Source organism: Tetrao urogallus, assembly GCF_951394365.1.
Source record: "Tetrao urogallus genome assembly, chromosome: 6".
NCBI lineage: Eukaryota > Metazoa > Chordata > Aves > Galliformes > Phasianidae > Tetrao > Tetrao urogallus.
Window position 1 is genome coordinate 45441857 of NC_136819.1, and position 16696 is coordinate 45458552.

Sequence of the window (16696 nt, forward strand, 5' to 3'; positions counted from 1 at the left end):
TGGAAGTATTTTCCAACATTGGTGATTCTATTTTTCCATGATAGCAAGGCAACAGTGGGACAGTGCCCTCAGAAAAGCATGCCCCCCTCTCTCGTGTGACCTCATCCATGTGGAAATGGAGCAATTAACTTTGGAAGAAATTTGTGGTATACCCTGTATCCTTTTTTGCAGTTTTTCTATAACTGGTACTAATGTTTCTCTTGAATTGATAGGACAACCCTCCCCAGAGAATGATAATACAATAAAAGACTTACTGCCAGAGGATGCTGGGATTGATCACCAGACTGTTCACCAGCTGATCACTGTGCTAATGAAGTTCATGGCAAAGGATGAAAGCAGTGCTGAGTCGGACATCAGCAGTGCTAAAGCTTTCAACACAGTCAAGCGCCATCTGTATGTCCTGCTTGGTTATGATCAGCAGGAAGGATGCTTCATGATTGCACCACAAAAAATGCGTGTTTCCACCTGCTTTAATGCCTTTATTGCTGGAATAGCACAAGTAGGTGAAGGCAATTATTGCTTTTTTTTTTTTTTTTTCTTCTCCTGCTATTTCTCTTTGCCTGTTGCTACCACCATTTCAACACAGCTGCATTTATACCAAAATAATGCCTTCTTTCTTCATTTTCAAAGTAAAGAGTGCTGTAATTTCTTATCTCATAATGCTCTTCTAAGGCTTGATTCTTGCTGATAGAGCAGTTTGTGATCCTAGGATGAAAAATGCTTCATGCTTGCAGAATATTCTTTTTATTTGTGATGAAGCATCATCAGGCGTTGGTGTTTCGTAGGCAAAATAGAAGGTTTTAATCAATACTGTATAGCAGCAAATGCATCCTGATTCATTATCTTGGAGCATCATTGCTGTATATTGTTAATTGGAATAATTCCTCACTTGCTCACTTTGAAGCTGATTTGTGTAAAAGTAGTTTCAGGCCTGCTATGGTTTATTGAGTGTCTGGCAGTGGTAATTTAGATATCTAGACAGTATCTTCCGTGTTTTTTTAATGTGTTTTTGAGGTTTGGATACCCAAACTTCAGTGACCAACACTGATCTGATTTTCAGTTAACACAATCTGAGTATCAGTCTCTACCTTCCTTTTCCTCTGTCTTTGAAACATCTCTGAACATCTTTGAAACATAGCTGAATTCACAATTTTTATTTGAAAAGCTTTACAGTTGAATCCTGCTTCCTTTGAAATGAAATGGAGTTTCAGTAGGCTACAGTTTTTCTGTAGATGTCCCTGTTGGTTACAGGGAATCAGAGTAGATGATCTTTATAAGGTCCCCTCCAACTCAAATGATTCTTTGATTTCCTCCATGTAGCAGGCACCAACACTAATTTGTATTTTGGAAGGATTTTTTTTCCTCGAGCTGTGGGGCTGCTTTCTGCTTTTGTCCTTGAAAGCATGTATCTTCCCCTCCCTAGCAGCATTTTTTTTGAAACCAGTTCAGCATTGCCCCACATGGTGGCAATGTTGCACAGTTGTGTTCAGGGGGGAAGTACAGCGGGGGTAGAGCCGAGCTATGCCATTTCAGGCTCTGTATCCCAGGCTGAGTTCTGCTCAGTGTTTGCAACATTATTTATTCCAGATCTTCCTGTGACATCTTAAAAAATGGATCTGCTCGGTTAAGACACATCTGCATTACATTATGTGCTGCGTTAAGGCTGAGTTCTGTCTTTCCTGTATGGATGATTTTTTTTCCTAACTGTGTTATATAATTTTATGTCATCCCGAGAGGACAAGGCACACTGCAGGGAAGAACCATGTTTGGTGATTATATGTCATCTGTTCAACAGGGTAGCCACACAAAGATAGACGTAGCATTTATCTGTTTAGGTCTATGCACATAACAGTAAAATTTGAGGCAACTAAGCATCAAACTAGAGAATTTTATAGGGACTAAACATTATTCATCTTGTTCAGGAGGAAACTTGAGAGATGAGCTTTGTGTTCATAAATTAGACCCATCCCTTTCTTGTAATAAAAGCAAAATCAGAACATGAAGACCTGAAGGAAATGGATGATGTGGATGAAGCATTTGTGTCTGTTTAGATGGACAAGTATCCAAATCCACTTAATCTGGAGCACCATATCCACTTAAACTGCAGGAAGGTGATAGAGGGTGTGCTGGAGTTTGCTTGCTCTGCTGTTGTACTTTCCTAGACAATGACCATTCTTTGTCAGTGTCAGGAACAAGGATTTTGTGGGTCCTTGAAATTATCTGATTCAACTACTGATTCCTGGACATAAAGCTTTAAAGAAAAATCACACAGCAGATTGCACAGGTAGGAATCCAGCCAGGTCTCTAATATGTCCAGAGAAGGAGACTCCACAACCTTTCTGGACAGTCTGTTCCAGTGCTCAATTGCTTTCTTCCCTGTGTTAGTATGGAACTTCCTGTGTTGCAGTTTGTGACTGCTGTCCCTTGTTCTACTGTTGCTTACCACCGAAAAGAGTCTGATCTCATCAGCTCAGCTTCTCCACTTCATGCGTTTATAAACAGTGATGAGATCCCCTCTCAGCCTTCTCTTTTCCATACTGAAGTGTCCCAGGTTTCAGCCTTTCCACACAGGGGAGATGTTCAAAGCCCTTAATAACCTTTGTCACCCTCCACTGCACTCTTTCTAGGAGTACCCTGTCTTTTTGAACTGCAGAGCCGAGAACTGGATACTGTGCTCCAGATGTGGCTTCACCAGGGCAAAATAGAGGGGGAGGATCATTTCTTTTGACCTGCTGGCCATGCTGTTTTTAGTGCACCCCAGGATACCATTGGACTTCTTGGCCATAAAGGCACACTGCTGGCTCGTGGCCAAACTGCTGTCCAAAAGGACACCTGGGTCCTTCCCTGCAGGTCAATCTCTAACCTATACTGATGCATGTGGTTATTCCTCCCCAGGTGCAAAACTCTACACTTGTTTTTCTTGAAGCTCATCAGAATCCTCTCTGCCCAACTCTCTAGTCTATCCAGGTCTTTTTGAATGGCAGCACAGCCTCTCAACAAGACCTGGACAGACTGGAGAGTTGCTGCAAGACTGACAAGAAAACAATGAAAACTGTTAGTACAACATTAATTTAGAAAACAACTAACAACAAGAAGTAACCCGTAATTGCATTGTGTCTGGTAAACATGGTATATATGCAGCATAGTTTTGTCTATTAAGGCATGACCAATTTTTGCCATAATATAAGGCTATCCCTATGATGTATGTTGTGGATGTGACAACGTATATTAGTATTCTGACTGTGCAGGTTGGAAAACTTTCAGAATGCATCTTCCTTTGTTTCATTTTACCTATCTAGCTAAAATGAGAGCCCGACAAACTGGAAAAAGTTTTTAATTGATAGTAAGACAAAGTAAGATAGTAAGATAAAATGTTTGTTTTCACTTAACTGATATGTAAACTGAATTATTTTGCTTTATCACCTCAGTGGAGCTGATTTGGTGAGCTAATCCCTGTGCTGATATTCTTTTCAGGTGATGGACTACAACATCAACCTGGGAAAACACCTTCTTCCTTTGGTGGTGCAGGTGTTGAAATACTGCACTTGTCCTCAGCTAAGACATTACTTTCAGCAGCCTCCTCGCTGTTCCCTCTGGTCCCTCAAACCTCACATTCGGCAGATGTGGTTAAAGGCTTTACTTGTCATTCTCTATAAGGTGAGTGGTCCCAAAGAGGTGCTGTTTATCTTAAAATTTACACTTAAAAGTAAAATTTAATACATGGAACACCTAACTGTACTGCAAATGAAAGGAGCTGCAAGGTACACCTATGATTTGCTTACCCTTTGTGTTTAATATCAGAGCTCAAAGTAATTAGGCTTTCAACTGTGCTACCTACTGTCTGTATTGTCTTTTCCATAGTTAACTGTGAAGGAAATAGATAAGTTTGAATACTGTAAAATGCTATTTAAAGGCTGAAAAATTAGAAAGGTCATAAATAATATTTAGGTTTTTTAGAAACAACTTGTAACTTTTAAATGGGGAGTCAGCTTATTAGCTTATGCTCTTTAGTTAAATGATGCTTCTGTGATTGTTGTTAAAATATAGGGTGTTTACACACTGAAACACAGTTGTGAATACTTTTGATATCCTTAACAAAGTTCTTGCAGTTTTACAGAGCATGCAAGGAAGTGGAGACACTAAAAATGAATGGTACCTGCAAATTGAAATACAGCATTTGGAAGATAAGAACTTTTACATTACTATGTACATTCAACAATTGGTTTTGCCATATAAGTCAAGAAAGCAATATATTAAATCTTAATAGGGACTCTATTGAAGTGTCTGTACAAAGTTGAAAACAGTCCTTCTCCTCACCATGTGTTTAGAAATGTATGATCAAAGGAAGGCAGAGGGCATCCAAGCTGATAATATTCTTGTCATATTTTTCTGTTTTACTGCCTAAATGTTTATCCATGGAGAAAAGTTGAGTTTTAAGCTGAAGTTTTTCTCTTTCACTCAACAGTACCCCTACAGAGACTGTGAAATCAGCAAGATTGTACTTCACCTAATCCATATCACAGTCAATACCCTCAATGCTCAGTATCACAGCTGCAAGCCCCATGCAACTGCTGGTCCTTTGTATAGTGACAACAGTAACATAAGCCGATACAGTGAAAAGGAAAAAGGTACTTTAAACAATTTCATTTATTTGATAGTCATTTATTTAATCCATGAAGTATCACAGATGTTGTAGAAATGAGCAGATGTGGTCTAAAATTTAGAACATAATCCTCAGAATTAAGTCCAAGGTCTGATTTATCTGACAACCTATAGCCCTCTGTAGCAGCATAAATAAATTCACTGTTTCTTTGTAGACAAAGCATAGCACAACAGTCTAATTTTTATCTTGGAGAGAGGGTGCCTTAGGCTGAGTAGTTCAGTCGCACACTTAGGTAGTCCTTGGCTTTTTTAATGAGAATTTTATCTGATTGTACACATACACAACAGTTGCAACCACCCTTTGCTGCATTATTGCTATATTCAGATATAGGGAATGCAATTCATCTGACCAAGCATAGATATATACGCACATTCTCTAGTGGTCTAGAGTCAAGAATCCAGTTGGTTAAGATGTACATTTTATCTCATCTTAAAGCAGATGTTAAAAATAGTGACTTCAAACTGATTTATGGTAACATGGCATAGTACCAAATAGTAGATGTTTAAAAGTGGAAGTGATGAACTCAGACCTAAAGTTGAGTAGCTCAGATGCAAACGTGTATGATACTTATGTCTAAAGGCAGAAGATTTGTTCATTCCTTGGAGTCTGAATTTGACTGTTAACTCTCTACTGCTTGCTAGCCATAACAGGTACTGTGATGGTGTGAGTTGGTATAAGGTTAGGTCAAAAGTAGTCCCTTGATTTATTAAGCCCAGTCCCTACAGAAGCTCATATTTTCAACTTTCTTTGATGCTTTTTTTCATCTTATCAATTAGTTTTCTTATCCCTGAAGCTTTAAGATGGTTGTTTCAGGACTTCACGTCTAGTAGAAGCTTCTGCCATTTTGAAGGCTAAAGACATTAATGTTCAGTTTATGTCTTCAGTTTTTGGCCATTTGAGCTGTTTGACTTCTATGCCTCCTCCTCATTCCTCAACACCAAATGCCCTTTCTCTCCATGCCCACCTAATAGAACTGGCAGGGCAAAATCTATGAAGATTAATAACATTTTTTCTTTCTCCAGCAGAGGAAGACAGTGTTTTTGATGAGTCTGACATTCATGATACACCAACTGGACCTTGCAATAAAGAATCTCAAACATTCTTTGCAAGACTGAAAAGAATTGGTGGCAGCAAAATGGTGAAATATCAACCAGTTGAGATGAATGCTCAGAGAAGTATGATTTTTTTTCTCTCATCTTACTCATTTAGAAATACAATTTCCCACTTTTAGTTTCAAATTGCCACATTTCTTTGTAGAGTTTATTGCACTGCATGTCCAATGCTGTAATACAAAGTTATTTTGAAACCTCTTCAAAATGGTTTGTGTAGCTAATTTCTTCCTTTACCTTTTATAACTAACACAGCCATGCCAAATGTCCTTAGAAATTGCTTGACTATGTAATCTTCTATCCAATGCATAGGGTTAAGCAGTCTGCCTGCATGTTACATCTATCCAGGATGAGTAGAATTTGGACAAATCCTATTATTTCAGTGTAGGGCTTTTTTTTTTTGTAATTATTGTTTTGTTTATATCTTTTAATTTGTAAAAATCGATACAATATGTCTCTGAGGTGAAAAACACACATTTTAGAGTTTTGATTAATACTGGTTTTGTATTTGAAATGCCAGTGAATTGTGAGATGAAGATATCTTGCAGAAGTTTCCAACTAAGGTAGTATTAGCTCTTTCTGTTTTAATCAGGTGAAATAGAGCTGGCTGAATATAGAGAGACGGGGGCCTTACAAGACAGTATTCTGCGCTGTGTGAGAGAAGAAAGCATTCAGAAAAAAAAACTGCGCTCTCTAAAACAAAAATCTCTTGATATAGGGAATGCAGACTCCCTGTTGTTTACATTAGATGAACATCGCAGGAAGTCCTGCATAGATCGATGTGACTTAGAAAAGCCACCTGTCCCTGCTGCTTACACGATACACAGGCAGAGCGATTATGGACGATCTCGGCAGAATTCTTCTACTAAAGCTGAAAATATAGAAATACAAGAAAATCCTCCTTCTGCAGAGAGTTTCCAGGAAACAAGACGACCTGTCATACCAGAAGTTAGGTTAAACTGCATGGAAACCTTTGAAGTGAAGGTGGACTCTCCAGTTAAACCTACTGGTCCCAAGGAAGATTTAGATCTGATAGATTTGTCCTCTGACTCAACGTCAGGTCCTGAAAAGCATTCAGTACTTTCCACTTCAGACAGTGACTCTTTAGTCTTTGAACCACTTCCTCCTCTAAGAATAGTGGAGAGTGATGAAGAAGAAACAATCAACCAGTTAAATGATGAGGTCTCTGGCAAAACCACTGTGTCATCTCCCTCAACGCCTATCAACATCTCTGCACTCAGCCTCAGCACAACACCTCTGGTCCAGTTCAGCATTGAAGATTGCTCCAAAGACTTTAGTTCTAAGGATACAAGCAACAGCACTTCAGCAGGAATAGAGGACATCCTATCTACTTCTCCCAAAGATAAAAAGAATTCTTTGGATTTAGGTAAGCCTGAAGAACTTCATGACGTATCCTGTGGGAACTCACTAACACTGAAACAGAAGAGGGACCTGCTGCAGAAGTCATTTGCCCTTCCAGAAACGTCCCTTGATGATAACTCTGAACTCAATGTGGAGGAAATTAGGCCTAGTGGAGCAATTCCAAGTCCCAGTGTTAAAACAGTCCTCATTAAAGTTCCTGAGGATTCTGAAAACCAAACCGAAAGTGATAAACTTGGTAACAACCCAGAGTCTGATACTGAACAAAACACAGAACAAAAGCAAGAAGAGGAGACTGAGGAGTCAGAATTTAAGATTCAGATTGTCCCCCGCCAGAGGAAGCAGAGGAAGATTGCTGTGAGTGCTATTCAGAGAGAATACCTGGACATTTCCTTTAACATCCTTGACAAGCTGGGAGAGCAGAAGGAAGCAGGTGAGCTCAACTGCTGTCTTAATGGTGTATTGTGAAGGTTTTTGTAACAGATAGGTATACAGAGTAAGATATGTGATCTGGTGCAACCTGAACTGGCTGAAATTTTCCAGGTGTTTGTTTTTCACAAGGAATGTACTAGCCATGCAGGTATCATGCACGTCCAGGGGAGAGCCCATGTGAAAAAGAAGTTGGAGCTCAATGACAAAAACACTGTCCCTCATATCAAAGTTAGGGAGTGTAACTCTGTGACTTCTATATGTGAGCAGTCCAGTCCATATTATGCTGGTCATTCTCTCTATATAGTGATTTTTGTCTCTTATTTCTTCTGCGGACAGAAGGCAGTGGAAAGCAAACTGGAAAGCAAACTTAGCACAGCTAAGAGCACATGGGATTAACTACAGGTTGCATTTAGCAACGAAGATATTCATGTTTTGTTTTTATACTGTAGTTGGATATACATAAAGTTACAAGGCTTGTACTTATTAAAGATTTGAAGTGCTAGCATGTGGAAAACTATGGAGTACTTTTGTTTATCCTTAGTTTTTTTCAGATCATTTCAATACAAGGGTTTGTATTAGGTTCTTCAGGTAGAGAGAGAGTACGTTTTAACTGTAGAGATTTCAACTGAATGTGTCTAGAACAGTGTTAAAAATGTATTCTGCTGCCTCTTCTGTTTGGCTATTTCTTTTCAGGATTTTTCAGAGATTGGGTTTTTATCAGTCTGTTTAAAAACATACATTAATTATAAAATCCAAAAATCCTCCAGGCCTCAGTTCTTTGAAGAGAAGAGTAATTCTTACGTATGCTTGACCTCACTTATTTCTCAGTTACTTCAGAGGGAACCATGGTATAATTTTCCATTATAATTCATGAATTTGTGATATCCCAGTTCTACGAGGAGAAATCATTCAATGTGATCGTAGCTGCGCTGTTACATTTGTTTGAGGCTGAGTGTCCCATTTGTGGTACCAGTAAGCTGATGAACTGCTGAAGCTTTGTAAAAACAAAAGAGCTAAGTGCTTTTGAACCTTTCACATAGATTCGTTGAGAAAAATGGTCATTAAAAGCATTTCGATTCAATTTTTTTTTTTTTTTTTTAATTAACTGTAAGGACCACTAGTAAGTTTTCATGAATTCCCTAACAAAAACATCCTTGAAACATCTTGAAAGGACTATCCCAGTTCTGAAACGCCACATGGAATCTCGGATTTTAACATATACCATAGTCATTTGTTAGCATGTATCTACATACGTCATCCAAAGGGAACATAAAGCAGTCACAATGACTCATTAAATGCTCACTTACGTTACAGTCAGTTTGCATAAGTAGGTAATTTATTTACTTGGGTAGTTTAATGTGTCTCATGCATCTGTTTTCCTTTGTTTTAGCCTTATGAATTAATTTATTTGAGAATACATTTGTTGTAATTAACTTAAGTAGGCTTAATATCACCATCCACAATCATAATACAGTGATTGTAAGTTCAAAGCCTTGTTTGAGCTTTGTCATCCTGTTGTACATCCATATGTGTTAGAAGGGCTTCTGACACAAGTGATTTCTGAATTAAATACGCAAATGGTGATTGTTTCTTCAACCACACGACTGTAGGATTCAGAATTTCATGCCTGAGCCTCTTTACAGCACAGATACACATTTGAGTGCTGGTGGTCCTGTTAATTAATTTGTGAGCAGGATCGAAAACAAACTCCATGTGCATTAGTTATTTCTGAGCTCTAAATGGACATACGTACAAATCTCCTTCAAAAAGTGATTTTAAGTAATAGATCCCTGTGCATCTGTAAACATTACCACTGAGTCCTTTTAGAACTGCTGCGAATACCAGATGGTGAATGGATGATTGAAGAAATGTGAAAAAGATATCCAGCGTGAAAGCAAATGGAAAATATTTATTGATTCTGAACACTGACAGTTTAAGTAAAATCTCTATGTAGATCCTGCTGCGAAAGGGCTTTCAACTCTGGAAATGCCAAGAGAATCATCTTCTGCACCAACCCTTGAAGCAGGTGTCCCAGAGACAAGTAGTCACTCTTCCATATCAAGTAAGTGCATCCCTGATTCAAGAATTTAATTTCTTGTTGTATTTATACATCAGATACATATCATATATGGCAAATGCCTCCCTCTGAGTTTTATTGATTCTTGGAAACATGGCTGTGCTGGACATCATTAGATTTGTTTAATCTATGTCGAGGATGTTAGCAATCGCTAACCACAAGATTTTCTGTTGAGACTTAGCAAATTTGTGAAATATGGTTTGCCTGATTTAGGCTAGGTAGCAGATGAAAGCAGAATTTCACTGAAGCTAAATGCTTATTTTACAGCGAGAGAATTGTATATGCACAGAGAAGAGGATGAGAGCTTCATAGAACTATTACTGTGGTCTTCATCATATTTTTTGTTTTACCTTAGGAAAAAAAAACACACTACAAATTTCTTGCAATTTTTGTAAAGTGCTTTTAAGTGCCACTCAGCTGAAATGCATTAACTTCTTATCTGGCAGTCCTATACTCATCTCAGGGGAAAGTGAGCAAGGTTGATTTTAAAAGTTATTGTCACATGGCTTAATAGAACAGATGTAGTTAAGATTGGAAGGTGGAGGCATCTTGGAATAGTTTAACAAAACCCAGAATTGCATGTCCATGTAGGCAATGTTAAGTAAGACACCTGAATGTTGATGGGACAGCATCTGTGGGTAGTAGAAAAGGAAGGGGAAATGATGATCTGCTTTGATAGCAGTGAGCTGCTAGATTGGAGTATCAGTCCTATTAAAAGATGATGTTATTGTGGCATGCTAGATTAGCTCTTGGAACAGTGGTTTCCTCTCTGGTTTTACCAAAAGCATCTTGAGAGATGTGCATTTCATAGAATTGAACATTCATTGTCCACTTAATGATAGCCTGAAAAGCAGCTAAATAACCACCGGTTAAGACCTATCACTGTCTGGTATCAGTGAGTGCTCTGTGTTTCTGTAAATTCCAGTACATAAAACCTGGAGTAGTATCTATATCATACTGAGCAGTTCAAAATGGCAGGAAGCTGCAGGAAGCCCTGGTAGTTGCAGCAGAAATGGAAGCAGCAGCAGCAGGTGCAGAATAGAGTAAGCAGCTAGAGAGGTCCCACGGGGTACCTGAGGATGTTTCTGAACCACAGCAGTTTGATGTGCAATCCCACTGTACAGCAAAGTTAAGTAAGTGGAGCAGAAGCCTGGCCTGTCTGAACAGGGAACTCTGCCTGGAAATCAACTGGAAAATATCTGACCTCTGCAACTAAAGCCTGGGTTCACAGAAAGAGTACAGAGCTGTAGTTTGCATCTGCAGGAAGAAAATGTGAAATGCCAAACACAACTTGAGTCTACTGTGGTGTCAGACAACAAAAGAGGCTTTTTCAGTTTTGTCAGGTTGGAAGAACAGGAGGAGGTCACCTAAAAAAGTAAGGAGAAGGAAACGGTGGAGGCTTAATACCTTTAATTACCTCAGTATTTAACTTGGGCTGCCCAGACCGCAGAATTGGAGAACCATGATTAGGGGTGCGCTGACTTCCCATCTCTGGTCACCAGAATTGTAAGGGACCAGCTGTGTCAGATCAACATTTAAGCTTAACTTACTAAGTTCATGGGGCCAGGTGGAATTCACCTTCATTTATTGAAGGAGTTAGTGGATATTTATAGCTCAACCTCTCTCAACAATTTACTTCTTTCTATGTGCCTTGGTTTCCAGCTGTAAAATGGAGCTTGGATACTTCCATTGTGTCCCTTGTATATTTTGACTGAAGTATTTTTGGCCTTTTACTACATGCCTTTACAGTGCTTTGCATATCAAGTCCTGATCAGGATTGTGCACACAAGGCACTTCGTAACACAAACAGATAATGTTGCTTGCTCAATCAGTGCTAGACCACAGAAAGCATGTCATTAAATTGCGATAGGAAGATACTGCCTTTGGACTTCCTGGGGAGAGAATTCCTCAGCAAAGTGATTGATCAGATCAACAACTAATATGTGAAAGACTTACCAAATAATATCTGGAAGTTATTTATCCCTTCATGATTCACAGGTTTTCTGTGGACTGCCTGATCATGAACTGCTTCCTGCCCTTTATCACCAGTCAGTCATAGACTGGAAAAGTCACATGATGGTCCACAGCAGTCAGCCTGGTACCAACATGGTTCAAAGGCTGACAACTCTCTGGATTTTACGTTTTTGGATTTTCTTTTTTGATTCCTGGTAATTGAGATCATTGTACATGAGAAATCAGGTAAATAACAGTAGAAATCCAAGCCTACTTAACAGTAACCTGAGGATGGGAAATGTGCATGAAATTTTTTAAAATTCTAACCACAAAAGCTGTTAAGAAAATTCAAAGAGATAATTTTCTAAAATTTGGCAGTCATCTGCACTCCAAGCAGTCTTGTCAGTTCTAACATTAATTGCCATTCTTTCATTAGGAAATGCTGTACTTGATAAAGTGATAAAATGTCTATTTAAAATTCTTGCCCTGAAATTGATGAAAATTATACTTTTTTTTTTTTTTTTTCTGTGAAAAACAGCTGCAATGTAACTTAAAAAGGAAAACACGTAATAAAGTCCTGGCCTGGTTCCATTCCAGAAATTTAGTTACACAGGGACTACTTTGCAGCAGTGCTGCAGGAGGCTGTACTTGTACCAAAAATACCAAATGAAGTGCACTCTGATACGTTGAAAGGATATAATAAAGTAAAACTTAAAATACTTCACTTAGTAAAATAGCTTGCATGTGAACTTCCACTGAATAGACCGAGTTTAGGATAAAGGCACTCAACCTCCCAGAGTTTTATTTGTAGTTTATCTCATGTCTGAACTTCTTCATCACAGTTAATAACGTGAAAGTCTGGGTTTGTTTTCAAAACTTAGCTAGGTACTTCTGTATTTTTAAAAGTGAACTACTTGATATAACATTAATATGGTTTTAAAACCATATTAACAAATGAAAATAATCATTAGAAAATTTTGATTTGTTGTCCTTGCTGTTGAGCCTTACTAAGGAAGGCATTTAAACGTAGGCTTATGGCAATATTTGTAAAGCTTTCCTGCATGGAGATGCATAGTTTGTTCAGTCATAGTCTCTGTCTTCATACTCTGAAAAATGAGTTTGATTTCAGTGGTGGAAATATATTATATTGCTCATGTTCAGCTAGCAAAATGAAAGTGTTTCAGTTATTCCATGTGATTTTTTCCTTATGAATGGAGGGAAGTAAGAAAGTCAGGAATACTATATGGTTTATTTCTTCCTCCATTTAAGCACTCAAAAGATACATGACCAGAAAAGTCTTAAATAAGAAGTCCACAAGTGTTTTTTTTTCTTTTTTTTCCTGGAAGCACTGTCTAGTGAGACAAACCCATAAAATAATGTAGTAATGCTCATGTAAGTGGGTATTATAAATGGTCAGATAAGGAAATGACAAGGGCTTGTTTCTCCTTGGAAGAAGAATGGAAGGGCAGTCATGAAGTGGACCCATTTTCAAAAGCATGCTGGCTTTACATTTTAGAAGAACGTGCAGATATTATGCCTGAGGCAAGCATTTAGGAAGCCTCTGAAGATTGCTGATGGAACACAGTAAGCAAAACAGATTTTTTTCCCTACTAGTGAGCATAGATACAATAATCCTCCATACTTTGCTGGGAGGAGACCGCGTTTCCTTTCTCAGTACACAGTGCGTGAGCTTATCACCTATCGGCATGGGAACTTTGGGGTATCTTACACTGCACAGATACCTAGTATTTTGAAGAGCTTGTGATATTTGGTGACAAAAAGGCACTGACGATTGGCACAGTAGATAAGATCCTAGATCCAAGTCATTTATGATATGTCATTTGGCCATAATTTTACCCTGTGTAGCTGTGTGAAAAGTGTGTATTGACTCGAGCAGGATCCTTGAGCAAGCAATTCATATCCTATCTCTATTTACCTCATACTGGCTTGTAAGTTCAGGAAATAAGAGTAGTTTTACGTGTTGTTTGAGCCCTTGAAATCCTTTTGCATTTCTAACTTGCAGCTCAGTTCAGACAAATGAAAAGAGGCTCTTTGGGAGCTCTGACAATGAACCAGCTAATGAAGAGGCAGCTGGAACACCAGTCTAGTGCTCCCCACAATATCAGCACTTGGGATACTGGTGAGCTGCGTTTATTGTTCCTTATTTTTATTTCTTAAACCAATTACTTTCTGTATCAATCCACTAGAAAAGTAGGTGTTTTTATTCTACCTCTGCAGGTGAATAATCAGTCTCAAGTCTAAAGAGGAATCTGCATAGTAAATAGCAGATTCTCACCTGGTATGAGTTGGGATATTTGGGATGTAGCCCCTCTGGTACAATGGTGTCCCCATAATTTTTCATACTGGGGACCTAGCTGATTGAAATGGAAGTATTGCTGTTGATTTCATTAAGTATAGAATTTCATCTTGATGCATGGAATCATTAATTTGCATATATGTTTACAATGGTGTTGGTACACTAAGGATTTGCACGCTGTACTATCCAGTTTCATTTCCCTGTTTAATGAAGTTTCTGTCAGCTCATGCTGAACACCTGAAGTTTGTTTTCCATTTACTGACCTTTTTTCACCACTCAAGATGAAAATAAAGCAGACAATGAAAATGGAAATAAGCACATAATTTCCTCATTCTTCATGTGAAGAGTTTTACTTTTTTAAAAAAATCTTCTTTAAGAATTGTTCTCTTGTGCTCAAATTGACAGCAGATACCACTAAACAATGAATTAATTATAATTTGTATTAGAGACTAGATCATTCATTGCCCATCTTGGTGTTAGTGACATTATGGAATTCTGCTTATGAACTTATGAGAAGGTCTACATGTGTCCAGAGAAAAGAATGCTTAAAACCCCTTGTGTAATTTAGTGTGTTGAATGAATGTCTACCAGTTCTGGACAGCTGTGCTCAAGGTTTTGCTTAATTCAGTCTTCAGCCTCCAGTTCCATCACACTAAATGTTGTATCTGAAACATGGCTAAAGGTATAGCGTATACCTCGGGTCTTTCCTTTCTGATGGTCCAGTCTGCTGAGTGGCATGCTCAGCATGAGATCCTTAAATCATAAAGGGGAGAATTTGTCATTAGTAGCAAAGGTTTTTGTCTTATCGGCAAGTAAGTTTGTTTGTTAAAGAGACTTAGTTGGTATCACTTCAAATTTCAGATGGGTTTTTAGAGATTAAGAAGTTACTAATGTCCTTCTGTGAGAAGTATTTATCCTACATTTCAGAATAACAGGTCAATACTCAAAACCACGTAGGAGTTCCATCTTGTTAACCTTGTTCCAAATCCACTAGATTTCTTCATAACATCTGCTACTTTTCTGCCTAACATTCATAACAGCTAAAGGCCTACAATGGTGGAGATACTAAGTAAAGTGTTTTCTTCCAGAAACCTTTGCATCTCTCAGTCTCCTTTTCAACCACTAGCTTTAAAGTAAAAACACTATTTGGGCAGATTAATTTTTTTTCAGGACAAATGGTCAGTTTGACTGTTAGTCATTTCAATGTCACACTACAGTTTTGAGACTCATGCTCAAGTGTAACAACTGTTATAATGCAGAATTATATGATGCAAGCTTGGTCCATGCATGCTTTCTATTTTTTTAAACACGGGTAGGTACCATGCTTCTCATTTCTTATTTCAAACCTTTCTTTCTCAAGCTTGTTATCTGTACATTAAAATCATTGCATGTTTAGCATCTGTCAGAACAAGCTATACATTAATTTCTAGTCTATGGTATTTCTAAACATTGATTTTTTTATTATTGTGGCTCTTATATTCCATACCTTGTTGAATCTTTACAGTTAGCTCTTCATTTCTTGTTTAGTCGGATTTCTCAAAATGCCTTCTTTGGTGTTCTGTAATCTGTTACTTTTCCTTTGCGGACTTCTATTTTTCCATTCCTCCCTTTTTCTTTTGCTCTTTCTATGCTTAAAAATTACCCTTTTTTTTTCTTTTTTTTTTCCCCTCCCCCCCTTCCTCCCCCCCCCGCCCCCCCCAAGCTGTTTTATTTGTCTTTTTCTTGGTTTAACTGTTTATATCTTCTTGTGCTGGTGACATACTGGATTCATAGTGATGGAGACTGAAGTTCTGTATTTATTCACAGAGCAGATACAGCATGGAAAGCGGCTATGCAATGTACCTGTTTGCCTAAACCCTGACTTGGAGGGACCACCACTAAGAATCAGAGGTTAGTTCAGTGTCCAGTTGACCTGATCTCTCTGCAAAGACTACTAGGAATGTTTTCTCATTAGTACCAAATAACAGTGAATTTTGTGTTCCATTCAGCTACCTTAAAGCTCTCAACTGTCCTGCAGAACACATTATTGAGAAAGTATTAGATAAATCTCTTCGTTCAAGACAGGGTCAGCTGATGAGAGGCACTGGCTTTCTGCTAGTGTTTGTCTCTGGCTGGGCTTGTGCTGTCAAGCTGGAAGTTGCCAGTTCAACATCCTCATAGCCAAAGATGTACAGATTTTCTTACAATCTTGTGGTGTGGCAGTGACCTATCTTCTTCCAACTAAATCGTGGTTTTTTTCTTCTGTTCAGTAAAAGAGTGAAGGACATTTTTGAGTAGTTGAATTATATCCCAACATTGTGTCCTGCATTATGACAGCTATTAGTACTTGCATGCTGCAATGGGCCATCTATCTGGAGAAGATGACAGTGAACTTCTAAATTCATGATAGAGAGATCTTGATTTGTTTGTGAAGGGGAAAGTAATTGGCTGGAAATATATGGAAAATCTACTTCTATTCCTTATGTTCTGGATGATGTCCTACATTTCTGGAGAGTACTCTGGACTTCCTGGAGTGTCTGTTTACATCCAGATAATTCTCAGGGAACAATTATGAAGTAGTGAACTCTGTATGTAAAGAAATATTTTTTTTCTGAGTAAGATGTCATCATCTTGTGAAATCAAACCTCAACACTTGTATTTTCAGTTCAAATATTATGGAATCTTCTGAGATTCTTATTTTGCCTGAGAGGTGCTATTAAATTTGATTTTCCTGTAATAGCTGGGATTATCTTATCAGAAATTCTTTCTGAACTAAGCATCCATGG

The 16696-nt window shown here is 38.2% G+C and overlaps 1 protein-coding gene across 2 annotated transcripts in view; it reads left to right on the forward strand.

The window, feature by feature from the left end:
- Positions 1-16696, forward strand: part of UNC79 (unc-79 homolog, NALCN channel complex subunit) — a gene marked incomplete at both ends in the record, with an annotated part of 94361 nt that overhangs the window by 42158 nt on the left and 35507 nt on the right. For both annotated transcript variants that reach the window (XM_079537210.1, XM_079537211.1), the window contains 8 exons: positions 213-499; positions 3475-3657; positions 4466-4628; positions 5689-5838; positions 6365-7585; positions 9539-9646; positions 13638-13754; positions 15738-15821. In XM_079537210.1, coding sequence (XP_079393336.1) covers positions 213-499; positions 3475-3657; positions 4466-4628; positions 5689-5838; positions 6365-7585; positions 9539-9646; positions 13638-13754; positions 15738-15821 — 2313 coding nt within the window. The remainder of the gene's footprint in view (positions 1-212; positions 500-3474; positions 3658-4465; positions 4629-5688; positions 5839-6364; positions 7586-9538; positions 9647-13637; positions 13755-15737; positions 15822-16696) is intronic.